The sequence below is a fragment of the Acinonyx jubatus genome, chromosome E2 (genome assembly GCF_027475565.1).
Source record: "Acinonyx jubatus isolate Ajub_Pintada_27869175 chromosome E2, VMU_Ajub_asm_v1.0, whole genome shotgun sequence".
Classification (NCBI taxonomy): Eukaryota; Metazoa; Chordata; class Mammalia; order Carnivora; family Felidae; genus Acinonyx; species Acinonyx jubatus.
The window spans coordinates 27,846,587-27,868,626 of record NC_069396.1 but is presented as its reverse complement, the minus strand read 5'-3'; the positions used below and the strand labels follow the sequence as shown (position 1 = coordinate 27,868,626).

Sequence of the window (22,040 nt, the reverse complement as noted above, 5' to 3'; positions counted from 1 at the left end):
ATTCCCCCATCATGCTCTTGGGCTCCTTTCTATTTTGCTGGAGTATATCCTCAAGCAATTTTTTACCAAAAGGATGAATTAAGAAGAGGTGTTTCCTCCCTAAACATCAGGAAACACCTTTATTTTTCTCTCATGCTTGACTGGTAGTCTGGCTGGACATCCAATCTGAAGTTCGATATCATTTTTTTTTAGCACTTTAGAAAGCATTGTTCCACTGTCTTCTCACATTTGGTGTTGTTGCTATGAAAACTAACATGGCCTACCCTTTATTTTTCATCGGAAGCTTTTGAGAAATTTCTCAGCCTTTTTGCAATCCTTTTATTAATCTTTGAGAATTTGGTCAGTCACATTTTAACTTCTTCTCTGAACACTTATCACAATATCTTGTTTGTTTGTTCAAATGAAGTCATTTCCTGAATCTGTTGGATGCACTAAATGCTTTTTTAATTTTTGTCATCAAGTCTCCTCTTTCTGGAACTATTTCTGCTTCTTTGAGCTACAAGCAGGCTCTGCGGGTGTCAGTGAGGCTTGCTGACTGGCAGGCTTGGTTTTAGCATGCCCAGGTGGGGACCTAGCAGGCAGGTGTGGCCCACCCCTCAGTGTCAAAACCAAAAGGGCCCTCCTCTGACCCTTTTCTGCGAGCCCTGGCCCCTCCAAGACTGGTTACTCCATTTCTTCTGAGACATCTCGCAGCCTCAGCCTGGGGGGAACTGGCGATGTTGTGAAGGAGGCCAATATGACGATCATGAGGTTCTTAAACACTTACATCTTCTATCAGTCCCCATCCTGGTTTCTGTGACCAGCTCCTCTTCTGTTCTCTCATCCTGAATCCCCCAACCAAACCAAAACAAAATAAGACAGAACCCCCAAAGTCTCTACTTTTTTGATCTGAGCTGTGGCTTCTTCTCTTCCCATTTACCCATCAGTGTGATTCGACCCATTCCAGTATTCCAGAAAAATGTTGTAACCTCTCATCCATTGATGTGCTGTCCAAGCCATCCTCCCCCACACCAATTCTCACTTCTTTCCTTAAGTTTTTCCTTCTTTGTCTTTCTTGAGTTTCTTTCAGTAGATTCTCAGGAGGAAGAACAGGTAAATGCATGTGCTCAGTCTACCATCTTGAGCCAAAATTCCAGGCTAGGCTCTTTAAGTGGTATTAATTTTTTATCTTTACAACAACCCTGCAGGATAGGGATTCTTATCTCCATTATACAGGTGAGAAAACTGAGACTCAAAGAAGTTAAGGATCTCTTCCCAAACTCAGCCAGGACTAGTTGAGAGAGACGCTTGAAGACCACGGGGTAAGTAAGATAAGCGGCGGGGGGGGGGGGGGGGGGGGGGGGGGGAGGGGGGGGTAACATATGCCAAAGTGAAAAGTGAGCAGAGTAGTTACAGGTGGCCATGAGCAGTAAAACTTGAGCAGCGTGAGGAAACACCAAGGAAACAGATTTTACATCAAGATAAAGAAGAGTTTTGTCAAGGAAGAGCTGCTGAGAGCAGGGAAGGTACTGTGTCAGGAGGCTGGCACATTACGCATTGTGTGCTTGTACTACCGAAGGGACAACGGAGAGCCCTGAGAGACTGTGACAAGAGTCTGCACCTGCTCAGGACATTCTCCAACTTCGATGGAAACCAGAGGAAGGCTTGGTGGGGAAGCAATGAAATGCAGGTCACAGGATGGGGAAGGAAGTTCCTCCCGTGGACTGCAGGGGGCGCTCGAGGTCCAGAGGCAGGTGCGGAGGAGTGCGCCCTGAGCCCTGGGCACTGTGCAAGAGTTGAAGTCCTAATTCCCGCCTCAGTCTGGCTGGGTTTGAGACCCAAGAGATCCCAGAAAGGGCTTAGAACCCTAGACACGGCTGCAAAGAGGATAAATGAGGCAAAACTTTCCAAGGGCCCATTAAAAGGCAATGTGTAAGCCACCCAGATTCCCAGGACAATGTACGTCTAAGAACCATGAAATCCTCATTTGTCCCAGTAACTTCATTTCTGGAAACCTGTCTAAAGAATTTGCCACAAATTCAAGGGAAAATAAAAAAGCATCATTCAGGGGCGCCTGGGTGGCTCAGTTGGTTAAGCCTCCAATTTCAATTCAGATCATGATCTCACAATTCAAGAGTTTGAGCCCTAGATCAGGCTTGCTGCTGTGAGCACAGAGCCTCTCTCTCGCTCGCGCTCTCTCTCTCTCTCTCTCTCTCTCTCTGCCTCTCTTTTTCTCTCTCTCAAAAATAAATAAATATTTTTTTAAAAAAGCATCACTCACACAAGAAGGTTCATTGTAGTACCATCCACAATTGTGAAAAACTGGAAATGGCCTCAAGTCTACGAAATCATTCAAGTAAGCAACGGCCCTCACACATAACAACAGGATATGATACAGCAAATAAAAGTGCAAAAACACAGGAAATAATTATGGTAAAATCTTAAGTAAAGTATTAGGCTCCAAATGAGTTACACAGTAATTTTTTTTCTTTTAAAAAGAAGCCACACAGGGGCACCTGGGTGGCTAAGTCAGTTTAGGCATTCAATTCTCTTTTTTTTAATTTTTTTTTATGTTTATTCATTTTTGACAGACAGAGACAGAGCACAAGCAGGGGTGGGGCAGAGAGAAAGGGGGCCACAGAATTGGAAGCAGGCTCCAGGCTCTGAGCTGTCAGCACACAGCCCAACGTGGGGCTTGAACTCACGAACCGTGAGATCATGACCTGAGCCAAAGTTGGATGCTCAACCGACTGAGCCACCCAGGCGCCCCAAGGCATTCAATTCTTGATTTTGGCTTAGGTCATGATCTCACAGTTGGTGGAATCCAGCCCCACATCCGGCTCTGGGCTGGCAGCATGGAGCCTGCTTGGGATTCTCTCTGCCTCCCTTTTTCTTTGCACCACTCCCCCACCCCCTCACTGACTCGTGCTCTCTCTCTCTCTCTCAAAATAAATAAACATTAAAAAAATAAATAATAAATAAATAAAATAAAAAAGAAGCCACACAATATACAAAATATGGAAATGAAATATGCTACAATGTTAGCAGTGGTTGTGTTCAAATACAGATAAGAGATAATTTTTCCTTTTCCTTCTTTCTATTTCTCTGAATTTTTCTAAATTTACTGAAGTAGCATTTTTTTTAAATAAACAAATACTGTTTGAAAAAGGGAAAAAATGTATCCTTTGAGCCAGCAATTCTAGTTTAAGGAATGTTGTATACTCAGGAAAAAAGTCATGAATCTACACACACAAAAGCTACCAAGATGTTTATCACATCACGGGTTGATAATGAAGATCTGGAAATGAGAAAAGTGTGTCAAAGGAGGGGACTGCTTAAAGAAATTGTGGAATAAACCTACTAAAATAAAATGGTAGAAATGAAACTAATTTCATGGACAGATGTTCGTAATCTACTGAGAAGCAAGGAAAAAAAGTAATTTATAAATCAGTGTATATTGCAGGCTTCTATTTTTGTATTTGAAAGGACTGTATATGTATTTTTTTAAATTTTTTCAAAATATCTACACTAAACAAAGAAGGAAGAAGCGGGAGGGGGGAGCCAGACCCAGATGTTTTTTAATCTGAGGTACAGATGGCCTGAATTGTACAATTTATTTTTAGAAGCAAGGAAAAGGCAGAGTACTTGAAACAGTGGTGGAAAATTTGGGCCATGTGACTCCAGTTCAATATGCATTCACTAAATGGAGGCTTCCCTCCCTCTCCACGTCCAGCCTCACCCTCAGCCTCCCCGTGGCAAGTGCTCTCACTTACTTTCTCGTATTTCAGTCCCCAGATACCTTAGTCAAGGAGGCAGGGCTAGGCATGGCTCTCCACATTTGACAGAGGACGAATCAGAGGTCCAAAGACGCCAGCTGGTGATGAGGCCGGGGTTGGAAAGCGGGTGTTCTGATTCCCCTGGCTCCCTTCCCTATATGTCTGAGTTCCTACAGATCATCCTGGAGTTGTTATAGAATAAACAGCAGGGTGTCTCCACCTCAGCACTAGCGACATGTGAGATTGTTTGGGGAGCCTGTCCGTGCGTTGCAGGAGGCTTAGGAGCATCCCTGGCCTCTACCCCATTAGACCCCAGTAGCATCACAACCCACCCCACCGCCACCACCACCGACACGATGTGACAACTAAAATGTTTTCAGACATTGCCAAATGTCTCCTGGGGGCAAAACTGCCCAACAGGAGAGAAATACTGAAGGAAGGTGAGATGTGGCACAGAACTTGAACGCTGGATCAAGCTGCTCTGGGGTTGTTTCTGGAAAAAGGCGATGCTGCCTGTCCCCAGACGTGGCAGCAGGTGGTGGTGGAGGGGGTCTAATAAGGAAGGGAGAGAGAGAGGAGGGGAGATTGGTTTATGCAGAAAGGCAGGGGCCCCAACTTGCTATGCTCTCTCCTGACAGCACTTAGCTTACTATGTGTAGATTTCTTATTAAATGCTTCCTTGCCCAGACAGTGGGTTCTCAGAAAAGACGGGTGTTGTCATTGTCCTGCTCTCCTTTGTACCTGCCATTCCTAGCGCAATGTCTGGATTAAGGCAGTGCTCAATAAATGTTTGTGACATGGAAGGAGAGAATTCACCATCACAACACTCATTTCACAAAGCAGGATGGTGGGGGCCACAGGGCAACTTCATTAGTACATATATAGAATTTAACCTGACTCTTCATGACCTGGCCTTCAAGGGGTCTCATAAAAAGGGGTGACCCCAAGGTCGGTTCTCACGCTGATTCATTCACTCAGCCTTCAAAGACATTTCAGGTGTGCAGGGAGCTTGCTAAGCACAGAAGGGAGGAGAGGAATGAAACTCCTCTGTCAGCCTCTGCCTTTAGGGACCTCTGAGTCTGTCAGGGAGACTGTAGGACTACCCACTCTCCTCTCCTACAGGGGAGAAAATATCTAGGCAAAACCCCATAGAAGTTCCAAGAAGGGTGGTTATGTCTGGCTGCAGGCAGGACTGAAGACTTCCCGAAGGAGGCAGCATTGAAGCAGGGCCTCGAAGGATATGTAGGATTTTAATCAGGAAAAAATTGTGGGCAGGGCATTTCAAGAAGGGGTAACAGTATGCACAGAAGCATGAAAGCAGGAAAGCTTAGGGGGATATTTTGGGAATAGCGTGGATTACATTTAGTTGCCAGTGTAGGTGAGGGCCAGACTCTGCATGGAAAAGTAGGCCAAGGGGAACTGGAGTCCATCATTTACTAGTTCCGGCTCCCAGAAGATTCCTGAACACAGAAGTGTTCATTGAGCACTGTTTGTTGAGCGCTTATGACATGTTAAGCAATCTGCATGAAGAATCTCACTGAACGTTCACTATAACCCAAGCGGTAAGGAGCATGATTAACCCCAATGAATTGCTGAGGGAAACAGGAGATTCAGAATCAGGTCTGTCTGACACCAAAGCCAGTCACTCTGAAGGACTTCAGTCTTCATTCACTGCATGTAGGAAGAAGATTCTGGCAGTAATGTCAGGGTGGTGTGGGTTTTGTGAGCAGTGCAAGACCCCTGTTGCCCTGCTGTGGTTGCCCAGCAGACCCCCAGAGTGTCTCCTGCAGTTTGGGAGGGCTTTCTCCTGCCCCAGCTATAACGGACCCTTCCCTCGTCATAACCCATCTTCCGCCCCGAGCCACAGAGCTTCTGCCCCCAACACGCACAAGAACTTCCACAATCGGTGGCCCTTCAACTCCAACCCACCAATGCCCAGCTCAGCTCAGCTTGAGCCCCGACTCCCTCAGGGTTTAATGCCTCCTTCCCTAGGGCCCTCACTGAGAGGGGACGGCAGACGACCTCTGTTCCTATTCTACTGAGGAGCCCCTTGGGGAAAACTCTTAGAGGTAGGAGTAAACCCCAGGAATCAGGGTATTGGCACAGTTGCTGGGGTCAACCTGGCCACCTTCTGAAACCTGGAAGCTTGGAGGCTGCCTTTCCCTGCCTCCGCCTCCCAATACTTCCCATCCCACCCGTGTGATCAGAGAGAACAGAATCTCCTCGTGGCCTTTAGGACCCACACAAAAGGGGCCAATGCCTGGCTAGGAAGGGCGCAGGAGGGCAGGGGAGACAGAACCAGCAGCCAAGTTGGACGTGAGCACTCAGGGGACCAGCCTGGTATAGGGCAACATTTCCCTGACTTCTGTCTTTCGAGAGCCACCTACACGATTTTGGGCATAACCACCTATCACCTGGTCTATTATTACACTTAAATTTATGTTAAAAGGACATCTTGTATCACTACTAAGGAGGAGAGACTGAATCACTTGCCATAAACAGAAGGTAACCATGGAGACAGAGGGTTATTACATTTCTAGGTAAGTTGTTCTATGGCCTGCTGAGGCTCCTTCCCCCACCCCTCCCCTGACTCCTTACCCTCTCTGTGACCAGGGCCCCTTCTGTTTCAGCTGCCCCTGTGGATAAAACTGCTCGCTTAACATTCCTTCTACTAATAAAGCCAGATCTCCCCAAGAAACGACTTTATTTGCAGATAAGCGTATTTGCAAACTCTCTCGGTATACCACCGTCTCCCCAGGCTCCCCAACTCCTGGTCAATTGTTCAGTCCCAGGATAGTCAATTAGGAGACACTTTGAGGGCAATGCAAGAGTCTAATGCTTGCCAGGATCCATTTCAGCCAGGGGTGGGAGTGGCTGGACTCCTCGCCTTTTTCTGAGATCAAATGGGGATTTTCTGCCCATTACTGGATCACCCTGCCTGATCTCCACCCCTCAGCCTACCTGTTCTCGCCTCCTGGCCCCAATCTAATTGGAAAGAAAACTGTCTTCGTGCACTCCCTTCTCCCAGGAAGCCCTGGGGTTGGGTGTGGGGGCCCAACAGGAGGACAAACGGCTGTGATTTAGCTGGTTCTGGCTGACACCTGGAATCCTGTGTCTGATGGAGGCAGCAGCAACTCAGGGAGCACAGAGCTGAGGCGGACAATGGAGCTGGGTGTCCTGAAGGAGACATAGGGATCCCAGGCTCCCTGCAGCATCCTCACCCGACCTCCCCAGGCTCACACTCACTCTTTAATGGGAAAAGCCAGCAAGGTTAGGGCCCTGCCCAGAAAGTCTTCCAAGTGTCATCCAATTTAAGCCTCAGACAAACCTATGAAGTAGGAATTACTATTATCCCCATTTAGGAATCATAAATGGGAGCCCTTGAGCAACCCAAGGCACAGAAATATTAAGTAACATGTTAATAACTTACCACATTGCTAGTAGATGGCAGGGGCAGACTGTGAACCCAGCCAGCTTGACTTGAGAGCCATTCATTCATTTATTCATTCAGTAAATGTGTCTGGAATGTCTCCCATATACAGGACACTGTTCTAGGCACTTCGGACCTATCAGTGAACAAAAGCAATGATCCCTTATAGGCTTGTGTTGCTTACATTCTAGCAGAGGTGACCGACTGTGCATAAACTTCACAAGCAAGTCAATTATTTTTGTTTGTCAGACGGTGTTAAATGCTGTGAAAAAAGAAAAGATAGAGCAAGGTATGGGGGATCAGGAGTCCTGGCGGTTTGGGGTATGTGTTGCAATTTTAAGTAGGGTGATCACGGTGGGCTTCCTGGAGACAGTAAGATTTGGGCAAAGACTTAGAAGCAAAGAAAGAAAAGAGGGAGCCCTGTGGATACCCCGGGGGGAGGCGCAGCATGGGCAGGAGCACAGACAAATCATTTTAGGCTGTGAGAATTAATGAGAGGGCAGAGGGGAATAAAGGTGGGCATAAGGGGGACTCGCTGGAGGGACACACGTATCCAAAATGTTCTTTGGAGCTCAGAGAAGCTGAGAACTGAGGGATGAGGGCCAGCCATGTGAAGAATCGGGGCTAGGTAATGTGTTTCAGAAGGATGTTGTGATTTTCAGACCTTTCCATATCTTGGCAACCCTTGGATGTGCTGGGTACACGAGTCAGTACATACGTGCATATACACATACACGTGTATAGATACAGAACACAACCACATACACATGGATCTGCCTTTTTTAAAAATCTTTTTAAGTTGGTTTATTTTGAGAGAGCGGGCAAGCAGGGGAGGGCCACAGAGAGAGGGAGAGAGAGAATCCCAAGATGACAGTGAGGAACCTGCCATGAGATCATGACCTGAGCCGAAACCAAGAGTCAGAGGCTTAACCAACTGAGCCACCCAGGCGCCTGGTGGATCTTGATATGATATATATATTACGTATATAATAAGCACTTATGTTCACATATTTATTATAAGAATTGGCTCACACAATTATGGAAGCTGAGAAGTCCCACAATCTGTCCTCTGAAAACTGGAAAACCAGGAAAGTTGTGGTATAATTCGGCCTCAGTCTGGAAGCCTGAGACCCAGGAACACCAATGTCTGAGGGCGGGAGAAGATGGATGTCTCCGCTCAGGCAAAGAGCAAATTTGCCCTCTCGTCCTATTGGTGCCCGGAACAGATCCAATGATGCCCACCCACTCTGGTGAGGGCGATCTTCTTTATTCAGTCTACCAATTCAAATGCTAATCTCTTCGGGAAACATTCTCACAGACACACTCAGAAATAATGTTTTACAGCTCTCTGGGCATCCCTTAGCCCAGCCGAGTTCACACACAAAATCACCATGGGCGGGGGGGGTGGGGCGGGTAGACTGCTCTCCCACATCTGAAACCTCAATCCCAAGGAAGTCTAGAGGCCTGAGGGGGAAGGGCGGGGGCAGCTCTGGCTGAATGTGCTGGCATGGATAATTCGCTTGCACTGAAAGTCCTAGATATTGAAGCCTTGAGGACTATAGGCAATTCCAGCCGCAGGGGCCAGAGTACCCTTAGGCAACATGAAAACAAACAAGCAGGAAATAAACCGTAATGCTAGGGTTGGTGAGGCTCAGTGACCTGAAATTGCATGAAGCCCATGTTGAGAACCAACCTGGACTTCACATAACCTTGAGGTTTCACATGATAGCGTCTCCTGGGACTCTTGGTTCTCCTCTTCTGGTTTTCTCCTGTTCCACCATTACTGAAGCTTCCACTCACAGACCAACACATGCGAGACCTGCAAAGCCAGGGAAACCAGCTAACTCAACTCCTCAGATGAGGCCATGTGGAGGCCTCTGGGGCAGCTCATATCTTGGAGGAGGGTGGGTTTCCAACCGACATTTGAAAATGCTTGTCCAGCTCTGATTTAGAACAGAGGCTCACTCTGCTCGGGGCGACATTTGGAGCAGTGCTCAGTCTCTGAGTCTCAGTCTCCCCCACTCAGCAAAACCAGTCTGAAGGCTCGCCAGACTTGCCTTCCTTGGGGGGCAGCCAAGGGATCACCTCTAAAGGGGGAGGGATGCAGGTGCTAAGGGGGTGTCTCCTTAAAAGAAGTAGAGGTTGGGCATCCAGCTTCGGTTCAGGTCATGATCTCAAGGTTCGTGGGTTCGAGCCCCACGTTGGGCTCTGTGCTGACAGCTCGGAGCCTGGAGTCTGCTTTGGATTCTCTCTCTCTCTCTCTCTCTCTCTCTCTCTCTCTCTCTTTCTGCTCCTCCCCCATTCATGCTCTGTCTTCCAAAAATAAATAAACATTAAAAAAATTTTTTTTAAAGAAGTGGAAGCTAGGGTGGGAGAAGTGGTAAGAGCTCTTTGGAGGGCTTGCAGAGGAACCTCCACTCTTGGGCAGGCCACAGGTGCTCCCCTCCAGCCTCCACCTTTCAAACACTTAACTGCAGTGATCCTGGGATAACTTTTGTTCCTTCCTCCTTCCTTCCTTCTTCTCTCCTTTTCTTTTTTCTTTCTTTCCTTCCTTCCTTTCTATTATTCTCTCTTTTTTAAACTCTGTCTCTAGATAAGCCTTGTCCCTATGAAACCTGATGCAACTTTGTGAAAGGTGTTTGCACCACAAGCAGGTAAAGTGAGGCCTCCCCATGGGGGTCACCACGTGACTGACTGTCTGAAATGCCACCATGAGCATCGTGTCTTCTCCTTCTATAGCCTTTGACCAGTTGTCTAGTGCTTTTCTTTGCTCCTCTGTGTCCTGGGGATTGAGTGTCTTCATTTGCTGAGCAAGGACGGTGAGGCTCATAGGAAGGATGTGAACCACCCATCTGGCTTGTGGTGGCTGCAGGCCACATCACTACAATCTCTGTCTCCTGTGGTTGGTCACATTGTCTCCTCATCTGTCTATTCTCTGTGTGTCTTATAAGAACACTTGTCATTGGATTTAGGGCCCAATCCAGGATGATCACATCTCAAGATCCTTAATTCAATGACATCTACAGAGACCCTTTTTCCAAATAAGGGAACAGTCACAGGTTCTGGGATTCGACATGGATATCTTTTGGGGACCACTTTTTCAGCCTGCCACAGGCACAAGGGACTCCGCAGAAGGAAGAGATAAAAGGAAAGCTGCTTCCCTGTGAAGCTGGGATGCAGCCACCTAGTGCCACCCCCTCTTTCCCCCACCCCTCCCATCAGTCACCCCAGCGCTGTCCTTTAGGCTTCCCAGAGCCAGCCCCTCCCAAAACCAATTTGCAAGGCCCTTCCACTGGTGTTAGGATTATTTTCCTATTTGATAAGAGATGAGGGAATGGGGTCCCAGAGCAGCAGGGTGCTCAGCACCCCATTTTGACTAACCTGGCGCCCCAGAATCCTAGAATAAGAAGACAGGCAGGGAAGGGCCGGGAAACATGCCATGCCGCCGTTTGAGGAGACAAGTGCGCACTGTCTGTCCTGGCCGGCTGCAGCGGCGGACCCGTCCCCAGCGGTGCACACGGCGGCACGCACACGGACAAACGGGAAGTGTCCCCCCCCCTCCTCCGTGCACGCGGCGGGAAGCGGCCCCGGCCAGGAGTTCAGGAGCGCCGCGCGCACCCGGTAGTGCACGCACGCGGCTGCTGGGTGGGGTGGGGTGGGGGGAGCGCCCGGCCGGGCACAGGGCGGGGGAGGGGGGACGGCTGCCGCAATGCGCGCCTCCGCCTAAGCCTGTGTGCCCAGATGGAGAGAGGGGGCGCCGTGTGCGAGCCGGCTGTGCATGCGCGCCCCCGCCTGGGGCTATAAAAGCCTCGCCACCTGCTGCCACTAGTGCGTCCAGTTGCCGGGAGAAGCCAGTTCACCTCCTCCAGCGGCAGCTCCTCTGGACATGGACCCCGAGACCTGCCCTTGCCCTACTGGTGAGCCCCCGCCCCCATCCTGCGCACAGCGCGCCCCTGACTTGCAAGGAAACGGATGCCCAACGCCTGGGCTGAAGGACCTTGGGGGGACGGGACCGTCCATGTTTGCCATTTTTAACGTCGTTGAAGAGTAGACATGGCTATATCCCACAGGGCACTGAGATTTGGCACCCCACCTCCTCCTTTATGCCTGGCCGCACCCCACTTTTAGCACCTTAACCCTTCCTGTGGCGTCCACCCTTCTAGGTGGTTCCTGTACCTGCAACGGCTCCTGCAAGTGTGAGGGATGCAAATGCACCTCCTGCAAGAAGAGTGAGTATGGGGACCCCTCCCCCCGCCCCTTCCCCCTGCTCCCTGAAGTCGGCGTCTCCTTAGGCAAGATGGAGAGACCCCTAGATCCCCTGTGACATTGCTTTTGACTCTTACTGGGACAGAACCACCTGGGGAGGCCTTAACATACGGTTGCTCGGGCCCTGCCCCCAGTGACTGGTTCAGCATGCCTGTGGCAAGATGTTTTTCTATATTCCCAGATTCTGATGGACAGCTATGATGGAGACCTTCTACCCTGGTCCAAACCCTCACCTCAAAACCTCAAGAACCTGGAGAAGGGAGTGGTGAAGCTAGGGGCTAGCTCTGGAGTTTGGGTCCCTTGGCCCCTCTCAGGCCTTTGAGGATCTCCTCAGTTTGACCTCCCCCAAGTCTCCCTGGAAGCAGTGTAATATGCTTGGGGAGGAGGAGGTGGGAGTGTGTAAGACTAGCCATAGAACCTCCCACCGTCTCCTGGAGCCCCTACCATCTCTGTTCCTCCAAGTTCATCCTTCAAGTCCCTTTTCAAGGCCATTGTTTACCCTGTGATGTTTTCCCCTAAAGGTCCAGCACTAACCCCCACCCCATCCGTGGGACTCCCCTGCACCCACACAAGGGGCTGTGTGGGTATCTACTGTATCTACTGGGTACTCCTCCCCAGTGGTAGCCCAGCATGAAACTGACATGCCATAGGTGCTGAGTCAAACTGCAGTGTGAGACTAGGAAGGGGGCAGTGCCTAGGCCCCTAGCACCCCTCCCTTCCCCTTTCCCTTTTGGTGGAGACAGATGCAGGGAGAGGCCATCAGACTGGGCATTCCGCATTTGATCTGCAGGCTGCTGCTCCTGCTGCCCGGCAGAGTGTGAGAAATGCGCCAAGGACTGTGTGTGCAAAGGTGAAGAGGGCACCGAGGCTGAGGCCGAGAAGTGTAGCTGCTGCCAGTGAGGACCCGCACCCCGTGTGAACCAAGAGGGAGAGCTGGGTGGTCCAGGGCCACCTCTTCTGTGGTGAGGCTTGGCTGTGTGTCCCCTTCCTCTGCCAGCTGCTGGCAAGTGACAATAAACCCTATGAATGGCATAAGCCAAGGACTGGTCTCTTATTAAAGGGGAAGGAGGTGTGGGGAAGGGGGAGCCTAATGGGAGGGAACTGCCCGATTGAAAAGTGAAATCCTGAGACATGGACACTGTTCTCTTGGGGCTGGGATGGAGCTCTGGGGGCAGAATACATTCTCCCCCACCTTCAGGTGGCACTCAAGCCTCCTGCTAAGTCAAGCTCAGTTCTGGGGACGGAGGGGAGACTAGACCCATATGTTTGTCTCTTACTTCCCCCTCTCAACCTCCCTTTGTTCATCTGTATAATGGGGTTGGTGGGGGAGATAGTTAAAACCAGGCCCCAGTCCCAAAGCCCTGTGATTTCTGGAATTTTCTAGTTGCTCCTGCAAAGCTGCCCATTGTCGCTGCCATCAGAGGAGAGAGTCCAGGAGGCCCAGGGGCCTGTCTTGGCAAACCGTCAGCTGCGTTTCCAAGGTCACCACCCTGAATAGCCTGTCTCCCCAAAACAGATTGTTCAGCTCCTTTCAAATCACTTCATCTGGCCGTTTGTCTCCAGCCCCTTTTTCTCCAAAGGCAAGTAGGGTAATAAGAGCTTTTATCCATTGTGGTTATGATCCAGTCCTTGGTGAAAGAGAACACTCAGATTTACCTGGGTTGGCTAAGAAGGGAGAAACAGAATTCTGGGAGACAGAAGTTTCCCAGTGAGAGGACACAATCCGGTAAACACATCAGTTTTCCTCCAAGTTAGTTTTTCAGGATAGTTCATTCAAAAGCCCACCAGGGTTTATTTTTAAGACCTAATAGACTGAGTTTAGAAAAACAGTGTGCGAGAAAAGCCAGTTTTGAAAAGGAACAATGGACAGGGTTTGCCCTCACCCGCTAGCATCACTTGTTCTAAAGGTCTAGGAAGTGGTGTCAGCTCAGGAATAGATCCGTTGGACAGAGAGGAGAGTCCAAAAACGGGCCCCGTGTAGCTTCGAGTAAGAGATGATTGGGTCAGTGGACAAAGGCAACACAGTGAACAACTGAACTAGTCAGTGAACCCTTTTGCATATCATGTGAAAAAAATTTTTTCAATTGACTTAAATACCTAAGTGCAAAAACAAAGCTATAAAAGAATTAGAAGGGGAAAATAGGACAGTGTTTATTCCTCTGGGGTGGAGATGATTCTTTTAAATAAGACCTAAAAGATCGAACATTTGAGATTACTTTGTGCTAAGCCCTTTTAAGTACATGATCTTACTTGATCCTTAAACTCTAGAAGAGTGGTGTGATTATTATACCCATTTTACTGAGGAGGCAATAGGGCTGAGAGTAATTCGCATGAGGTCGGTTAAAAAATAAACTGAGGTATATGTGTTTATTTAAGCAAAAATTTGATACAAATCTGGCAGATGGAAAGGAACTCCAAGGCGCTGCACAAAATTGAAAGATTTTATAGGCAGAAGGGAGCAGGAACAATGAAGTTATAATCGGAAAAGGAATGAAGGAAGGAAGGAAGGGAGGGAGGAAGGAAGGAAGGAAGGGAGGGAGGGAGGGAAGAAGGAAGAAGAGAAAGGAGAGAAAAAAGGAAGAAAATAAACCCAGGTTGATTATTGCAAAGTTACTTTCCTTTAGGAGATGGGAGGAGTCTATCAGGCATATTACCTAACTAGTGCTGATCAGGCAGTTCCTGATTAACTGGTTTAAGATGCCATTTCTAGGAGAACCAAAACTATAATTAAGTCTCTGTTTGGTGACATGGGGTTTAGCATAAGTGACCCCATTTTGGACCTGTTGTCTTGTTTTTCACAGAGCACAAAGCTAGAAGGTGGTAGAGTCAGGATTTGAACCCAGGCTAACTGACTAAAATCAGTCCCTTGCAACTAACCATGCTTGTTTTCTTGCTTCTGGCTCACCTTGTACTACAAAAAGCATCAAAACAAATCTGAATCACCTCATACTCAGGATGATGTTTTTGTCTGTTGAAGCTACTAGAACAAAATATTACTGAGTGGCAATTAACAACAGAAATTTATTTGTCACAGTTCTGGAGCCTAGAAGTCTGAGATCAGAGTGTCAGCATGGTCCAATGAAGGCCCTCTTCTGGGTCAAAGACTTCTCATTGTATCCTCACATGGCAGAAGGGACTAGGGAGCTCTGTGGGGTCTCTTATAAGGGCACTAGTCCCATTCATGAGAGCTCCACGTCATTAATCACCTCCCAAAGACCCCAAGAAACACAAACATTCAGACCATAGCAGATGACTACAAAACCGAAATAAGTGTTGTCAAGAATGTGGAGAAACTGGAACCTTGTATGCCACAGGCAGAAATGTAAAATGGTGCAGCCACTGTGGAAACAGTATGGCAGCTCTTCCAAAAATTAAAAATGGAATTACCATATAACCCAGCAATTCCACCTTTGGGTATATACCCAAAAGAATTAAAAACAGGGCCTCAAAGAGATATTCGTAGACCCGTGTTCATAGCAGTATTATTCACAATAGCCAAAAGGTAAAAGCAAGGTAGGTATCCACTGCCAGATGAATGGGTAAGCAAAACATAGTGTTTACTTACGGTGGGATATTATTCAACCATTAAAAGGAAAGAAATTCTGATTTATGCTACAACGTGGAGTTGTAGGCCAGTCACAAAAAAAGAAAAAACCATATGATTCCAGTTATATGAGGTACCTAGAGTTGTCAAAGTCATTGAGATAGAAAGTAGAATGGTGTTTACCAGGGGGTGAGGAGAAGAGGATGGGAAGTTGTTTAGAGGGTACAGATTCCAGTATTGCGAGATGAAAAGAGTTCCGGAGATTGGTTGCACAATGATCTAAATGTACTTAACGTTACTGAACTGTACATTTAAAACTGGTTAACAGGGGTGCCTGGCTGGCTCAGTTGGAAGAGCATGTGACTCTTGGTCTCAGGTTCATGAATTGAAGCCCCACGTTAGGTGTAGAGGTTACTAAAAATAAACAAACAAACAAACAAACTTTAAAAAATAAAATAAAATAAAAGTGGTTAAGATGGTAAATTTTATGTTTTGTGCCTTTTACCACAACTAAAAAAATAACCAAAGCTACACGGCAATAGAAAGTAGTTGCTATATATGTGTGCTATAGACTATATTGTATCCGTTCAAATTCATACACTGAAGTCTGAATCCCTGATATGACTGTTTGGAGACAGGGCCTGTGAGGAGGTAATTAAGGTTGAATGAGATCACGAGAGCTCGGGCCTTGATATGATGGGATTAGGATTAGTGTCCCCAGATGAGACACTAGAGAGCTCTCTTGCAAGATGGTGTCTGCCTACAAACCAGGGAGGGAGCTCTCATGGGAAACGAACCCTAGCTGCATCCTGATCTGGGACTTCCAGCCTCCAAAACTGCAAGACAATAAATTTCTGTTGTTAAATCCACCCAGTCTATTTTGTCATGGCATTCTGAGCTGACAAATACAGTGTGTGTGTGTGTGTGTGTGTGTGTGTGTGTGTGTGTGTGTAAGTGTGTGATGGGGAGGGGAGGAGACCAGTATCTATAATATATAAAGAGTTAATACAAATCAATAAGAAATGGACAACATGATTTTAAAATTTCCAAGGATATAAATTAGCAATTCATAGGAAAATAAACTTGAAAGGCCAAAGAACAAATGAAATAATATTCTATCTCATATCTATCAAGGAAATGCAAATTAAAATAACATTTTGCCCACCGGTTTGGCAAAAGGGTAAAAGACTGCTATTTTGTATTAAGAGTGAGGGGGTAGGGGAATGGTTATGAACCCCCATCCCCTGCTGGAGGGAATGTAAATTGGTACAGCCACTTTGGACGGCATTTTAACAGTAGCTACTCAAACATAAAATGTGTATATCTTCAACCCAGGACGTTCACCATACCATCATTGTATTAGCAGAAGCCTTAAAATGAGTTAAATACCCTTTAGTAGGGAAGCATAAAAATAGTCATGATGACCACCTAATAAAAAGAATCATGTAAGGCCCCTGGCTGGCTCAGTCAGTTGGGCATCAAACTTTTGATTTCGGTTCAGGTCATGCTCACTCAGTTCATGAGATCAAGTTCCATGTCAGATTCTGCACTGACAGCATGAAGCCTGCTGGGATTCTCTGTCTCCTCTCTCTCTGCCACTCCCCCTGCTTTCTTTTTCTTTCTGTGTCTCAAATAAATAAATAAACATAAAAAAAAGAATTATGTTAAGGCTCTGGAAGGCTCTGGAAAAACCACCACAACTTATGATTAAGTAAAAAAATATATATATATATATATATATAAACAAAATATCCATACAATTAAATATATATAGTACTATATATATATAAAGCACTATATATATATATAGCACTATATATATATAAGCAATATATATATATATATAAGCACTATATATGTGTGTGTGTGTGTGTGTGTGTGTGTGTGTGTGTGTATTCTGTATATATTCTGTGGAGCATGGGATTTTCCCAATCAAGGGAATCTTTAGCTTTATTCATATTAACCTTTTCCAAAGAGACTGCATTCACTTCTGTTTGGCTAATTTTTAGGTGTGCTAGTGAATACCACAGGTTTTGTTTTTGTTTTTTTTTTTAACTCAACACTTTGCCTTGGAGATATATCCACGTTAAGACATAGACAGCTAATAACTACTATAGAGTATACTGTGGATATGATTATATCATAGTTTATTTTTAAATTTTCTTAATGGACTAATAGATGGATATTTAGATGGCTTTTTCCAATAAGCAGAGCATGGCTCCTTCTTGCATATGTGTCAGTGAGTTTCTCTGAGCTGTAAGCTGATGTGTCAAATTGCTGGAGCACAAGAAAGAGCCCTTTTAATAGATCTTGTCAAAAGTTCTTGCTGGGATTGTTCCTATTTGCACTCCACCAACAGTGTCTGAGAGTTTTCAATGCCCCATTCCCTCATCAACCCTGAGTATTAACCTTGAATTTTTTTTGTCAATTTGACGGGTGAAAAATGACATCTTAGATTTTAAACTTAAGTAAGGTTGAGCACCTTTCCAATGCTTTATTGGCCAGTGGTTGTCATTTTCTATGAACTACTGATTCATGTCCTTTGTCCATTTGTCTATTCATTTGCTTGTAGTGTTCTTGTTGATTTGTAGAAGCTCTTTATGTATTTTGGCCACTAATCCTTTGTTTTCGATCTGCTTTTTTATTTTTCTGAAAGTTCTCAAAGTTTTTGGCCTTCTGGTAAAATTTTTTTCTCTTGTTTTTTTTAACCCACTTTTCGAGATATAGTTTACATGCTGTAAAATTCACTCATTGTAAGTGTACAATTCAATTATATTAGCAAGTTTTTAGAGTTGTGCCACAATCACCACAGTATAGTTTCAAAATATTTTAATCATCCAGAAGTTCTACCGTGCCCATTTGCAGTTAATCCCTGCTCCCACCACCAACCCTAGGCAACCAATGACCTGCTTTCTCTTTGTATGAGTTTGCCTTTCCAGACATTTCATACAAATGGAATAGCATAATGTCTTTGAGAGTCATTCCATGTAGTTGCATGTCTTAGTAATTTATTCTTTTATTGCTGAATAGTGTTCCTTTTATAAAAAAAAAAAAGTTTATTTATTTATTTTTGAGAGAGAGAGAGAGAGTAGGAGAGGGACACAGAGGGAGACAGAGGATCCGAAGCAGGCTCTGCACTGTCAGTGCAGAGCACGATGTGGCCCTCGAACTCATGAAATGGTGAGATCATGACCTGAGCCAAAGTCAGGTCACACTTAACTGACTGAGCTACCCAGGCACTCCTGAATGGTGTTTCATTGTATGGATTTACCCCATTGTATTTATCCATTCACCAGTTGATGGATGTTGGAGTTGTTTCCACTTTTTGGCTATTTCAAATAATAGCTGTGTTCATAAACAGCTGTGAACATTTGTGCACGCGTCTCTGTGTGAACATACATTTTTATTTCTCTTGGTTAGATATTTGGGAGTGGAATTACTGGGTCTAATGGGAACTCTGTGTTTACTTTTTGAGGAAATTGCCAAATTGCTTTCCAAAGTGGCTACATTTTACATTTCCACTAGCAATGTGTGGGAGTAGCACGTTTTCCACATTCCCACCAGGACTCTTAAATGCCTGTATTTTTTTTTTTTTTTTTGAGAGAGAGAGAGAGAGAGAGAGAGAGCAAGCTGGGGAGGGGCAGAGAGAGAGGGAGAGAGAATCTTAAGTAGGCTCCACGTCCAGTGTAGAGCCTGATGGGGACTTCATCTAATAACCTTGAGATCATGACCTGAGCTGAAATCAAGAGTGGGACACAACCGACTGAGCCACCTAGGTGCCCCAAATGTCTGTATTTTTTATTATAGCCATTCTGGTAAGTGTAAAGTGGTACCTTATTGTGGTTTCAATTTGCATTTCCCAAATACTAATGATGCTGAGCATCTTTTCATGTGCCTAAAAGCCATTCGTATATCTCCTTTGCTGACATGTCTACTCAAGTATTTTGTCCCTCTTAAGGTGTTTTATTGTGGTAAAACCTACCATTTTTAACAACGGAACATTTTAACAATTTTCAAGTGTATAGCTTAGTAGTATTCGATCTGTTCCCATGGTTGTGCCTCTATCACCACCATCCATCTCCAGAGCTTTTCCATCCTTCCCAAACTAAATTCTGTCCCCATTAAACAATAACTCTCCATTCTTCCCTCTCTCCAGCTCCTGGAAATTGCCATTCTACTTTCTCTATGAATTTGACCACTCTAGGCGTCTCATATAAGTGGATTCAAACAGTATTTATTTGTCCTTTCGTGACTTATTTCACCTAGCATAATACCTTGAAAGCCCATCCGTGTTGTAAGATTTGGCAGACTTTCACTCCTTGTTAAGGCTGAATAAATTTTCTGTTGTATGTATATACCACACTTTGTTTATCCATTCCGTCTATCGGCGGACGTTTGGGTTGTTTCCACTTTTTGGCTCTTACAAACAATGCAATGAACATGGGGGTGCATAGATCTTTTCGAGTTAGTGTTCTCATTTTCTTCTGATAAAAACCCAGAAGCGGAATTACTAGATTATATGGTAGTTTTATTTTTTTTATTAGGTTTTTAAGTGTATTTATTTTGAGAGACAGAGAGAGAGAGGATGAGAGAGAATCCCAGGCAGGCTCCGTGCTGTCAGCGCAGAGCCCAACTCGGGGCTGAAACCCCCGAACTGTGAGATCATGACCTGAGCCGATACCAAGAGTCAGACGCTTAACCGACTGAGCCACCTCGGCACCCCATGGTAGTTTTATTTTTAATTTTTTTTTGAGGAAACTCCATACTGCTTTCCATTGTGGCTGTACCAATTTACATCCTTACCAACTCTCGCTATTTCTTTTCTTTTAGTTAATAGCCGTTCTGACAGGTGTCAGGTGATGTTTCATTGCAGTTTTGATGTGCATTTCCTTGATGATTAGGGAGGTTGAGCATTTTTTCATGTACCAGTATGTCCTCTCTGAAAAAATATCTATTCAGATCCCCTAGCCATTTTTTAATCAGACTCTTTGGTTCTTGGCTATTGGGTTATATGAGTTCTTTACATATTTTGAATATTAACTCCTTACCAGATATATGATTTGCAGACATTTTTTCCTATTTAGTAGGTTGCCTTTCCATTTTGTTGATGGTTTCCTTTGCTGTCCAAAAGCTTTTTAGTTTAATGGGTCCCATTTGTTTACTTTTGCTGTTGTTGCCTTTGCTTTCGGTGTCAAATCCAAAAAAACAGTCATCACCGAGACTGACATCAAGGAGCTTTCCATTCATGTTTCCTTCTAGGAGTCTTATGGCTTAAGCTGTTACATTCAAATCTTTAATGTATTTGAAGTTATTTTTTGTGTATGGTGTAACGTAGTGGTCTGGTTTCATTCTTTTGCATGTGACTGTGCAGTTTTAGCAACATCATTTATTGAAGAGACTCTCCTTTCCCCATTGTTTATTCTTGGCCCCTTTGCTGTAAATTAATTGGCCATCTATGTGTGAGTTTATTTCTGGGCTTTCTATCCTGCTCCCTTCATCCATATGACTGTTTCTTTGCCAATACCATACTATTGTGATTACTATAGCTTTGTAATATAGTTTGAAATCAGGGAGGGGCACCTGGGGGGCTCGGTCAGTTAAGCATCCAACTCTTGATTTTGGCTCAGGTTACAGTCTTACAGTTGTGAAATCGAGCCCCACATTGGGCTCCATGCTGAGGGTGGAACGTACTTCGGACTCTCTCTCTCTGCCCCTCCCCCACTTGTTTTCTCTAAACAAGTAAATAAATAAATAAATAAATAAACATTAAAAAACAAATCAGGGAGTATGCTACCGTCTGGTGGTATTCTTTACAGTTTTCCATCATTCAGCTTTTAATGAGTGATCTTTTCCATCTTTCCATGGAATTTTGAGCCAACGTAGGAGATATACATCTCCCCTGAGCTGCCATCTCAACCCGGCCCCCCAAACCATTTCATCACAAAAATATCTATGAATGCTTGAAAATCACCATGCTCTGTGGTGGACACCGAGGATGGATGAAAAGAAATGGTCTCAGCCCTTCAAGAACTCAGGAGGGTAAAGCCATCGCAAGACTCTGGAGTAGAATCCTGAATGCTCTAGAGCTGGAAGAAACTTACAGACTGTGGCACCCGGGTTCTCCTCATTTTAGAGTTTGGAAGGGTGAAGCCCAGGGAGGGTGTGGAGATACAAACAAAAGGTCTGGTGGGCTTAAGAAGGGAGTGACTCCACTAGGTTGCAGATCAGGGAAACACTCCTTAGAGGAGGAGGCATTTGAAATGGGCTCTTCGAGTTGGAGGGCGCCTGGAGGCGCCTGGGTGGCTCAGTTAGTTACTCTTGATTTTGACTCAGGTCATGATCTCACAGTCTGCAGAATCAAACCCCATGTTGGGCTCTGTGCTGACAGCACAGAGCCTGCTTGATATTCTCTCTCTTTCTCTCTCTCTTTTTCTGCCCCTCCCCTTCTGTGCTCTCTCTCTCTTTCTCTAAATAAATAAATAAACATTTTTTTAAAATGGGCTTTTGGGGACAGTAGGAGGGAGCAAAACCCTGGAGCGTGGAGTGTCATGTATGTTTGGAGAAGGGTGTGGGATGCCCTGATCCTAGGCCAGAAGTGCTTTGGGGACAGAAAAGGGAAGTTGAGGCCAGATTAGCCAGAAGGGAGAGGTACCAGAAGGTGTTTGGCACCTCCCTGAATGCAGGCTTTCAAAGCTGCCTCTCCACAAGGCAGGCCTCACCCTGCAAGGAGCCTCCTTCCTGGCTGCTGGCAGGACTCAATTTTCCCCATTCCTCTGCATTATTAAGCACCCACCATGAGCTGGGCACTGCGCCAAGTGCCAGAGCTAGGACAGTGGGCATAGCAGACAGCCCACAGCCTAGTGGGGAGTCAAAGATTAAACAAAAAAACCACACACAGCACTAGCTGCTGGGAGAGGCTGTGTGTAGAGGGCCCAAATGCACAGGCTCTGGAGATAGACGGCCTGGTTCGGCCCTTTCCTAGCCACTGGCTCTCAGCAATGTTACTTAACCTCTCTGAGCCTGTTTCTCCCTCTGGAAAATGTGG

At 45.8% G+C, this 22,040-nt stretch overlaps 1 protein-coding gene and 1 long non-coding RNA gene across 3 annotated transcripts in view; one reads left to right on the top strand and one right to left on the bottom strand.

Moving 5' to 3' along the window:
• The window catches only part of LOC106973300 (uncharacterized), a 34,891-nt gene extending 24,146 nt beyond the window's left edge, over positions 1–10,745 (bottom strand). The window contains exons 1-3 of one of the 2 annotated variants that reach the window (XR_003415692.2): positions 10,567–10,745; positions 8,895–9,004; positions 7,186–7,321 (exon numbers count right to left, since the gene is read on the bottom strand). This is a non-coding gene — a long non-coding RNA (uncharacterized LOC106973300). The remainder of the gene's footprint in view (positions 1–7,185; positions 7,322–8,894; positions 9,005–10,566) is intronic. The other variant, XR_001429974.3, reaches the window with a different exon arrangement.
• On the top strand, positions 10,485–12,235 carry LOC113595241 (WAS/WASL-interacting protein family member 2-like). The gene is made up of 3 exons (XM_053211214.1): positions 10,485–11,102; positions 11,349–11,414; positions 11,633–12,235. Exons 1-3 carry the CDS (start codon positions 10,620–10,622, stop codon positions 11,771–11,773), a joined length of 690 nt encoding a protein of 229 aa, XP_053067189.1. The 5' UTR covers positions 10,485–10,619; the 3' UTR covers positions 11,774–12,235.
• Positions 12,236–22,040: the final 9,805 nt, after the last annotated feature.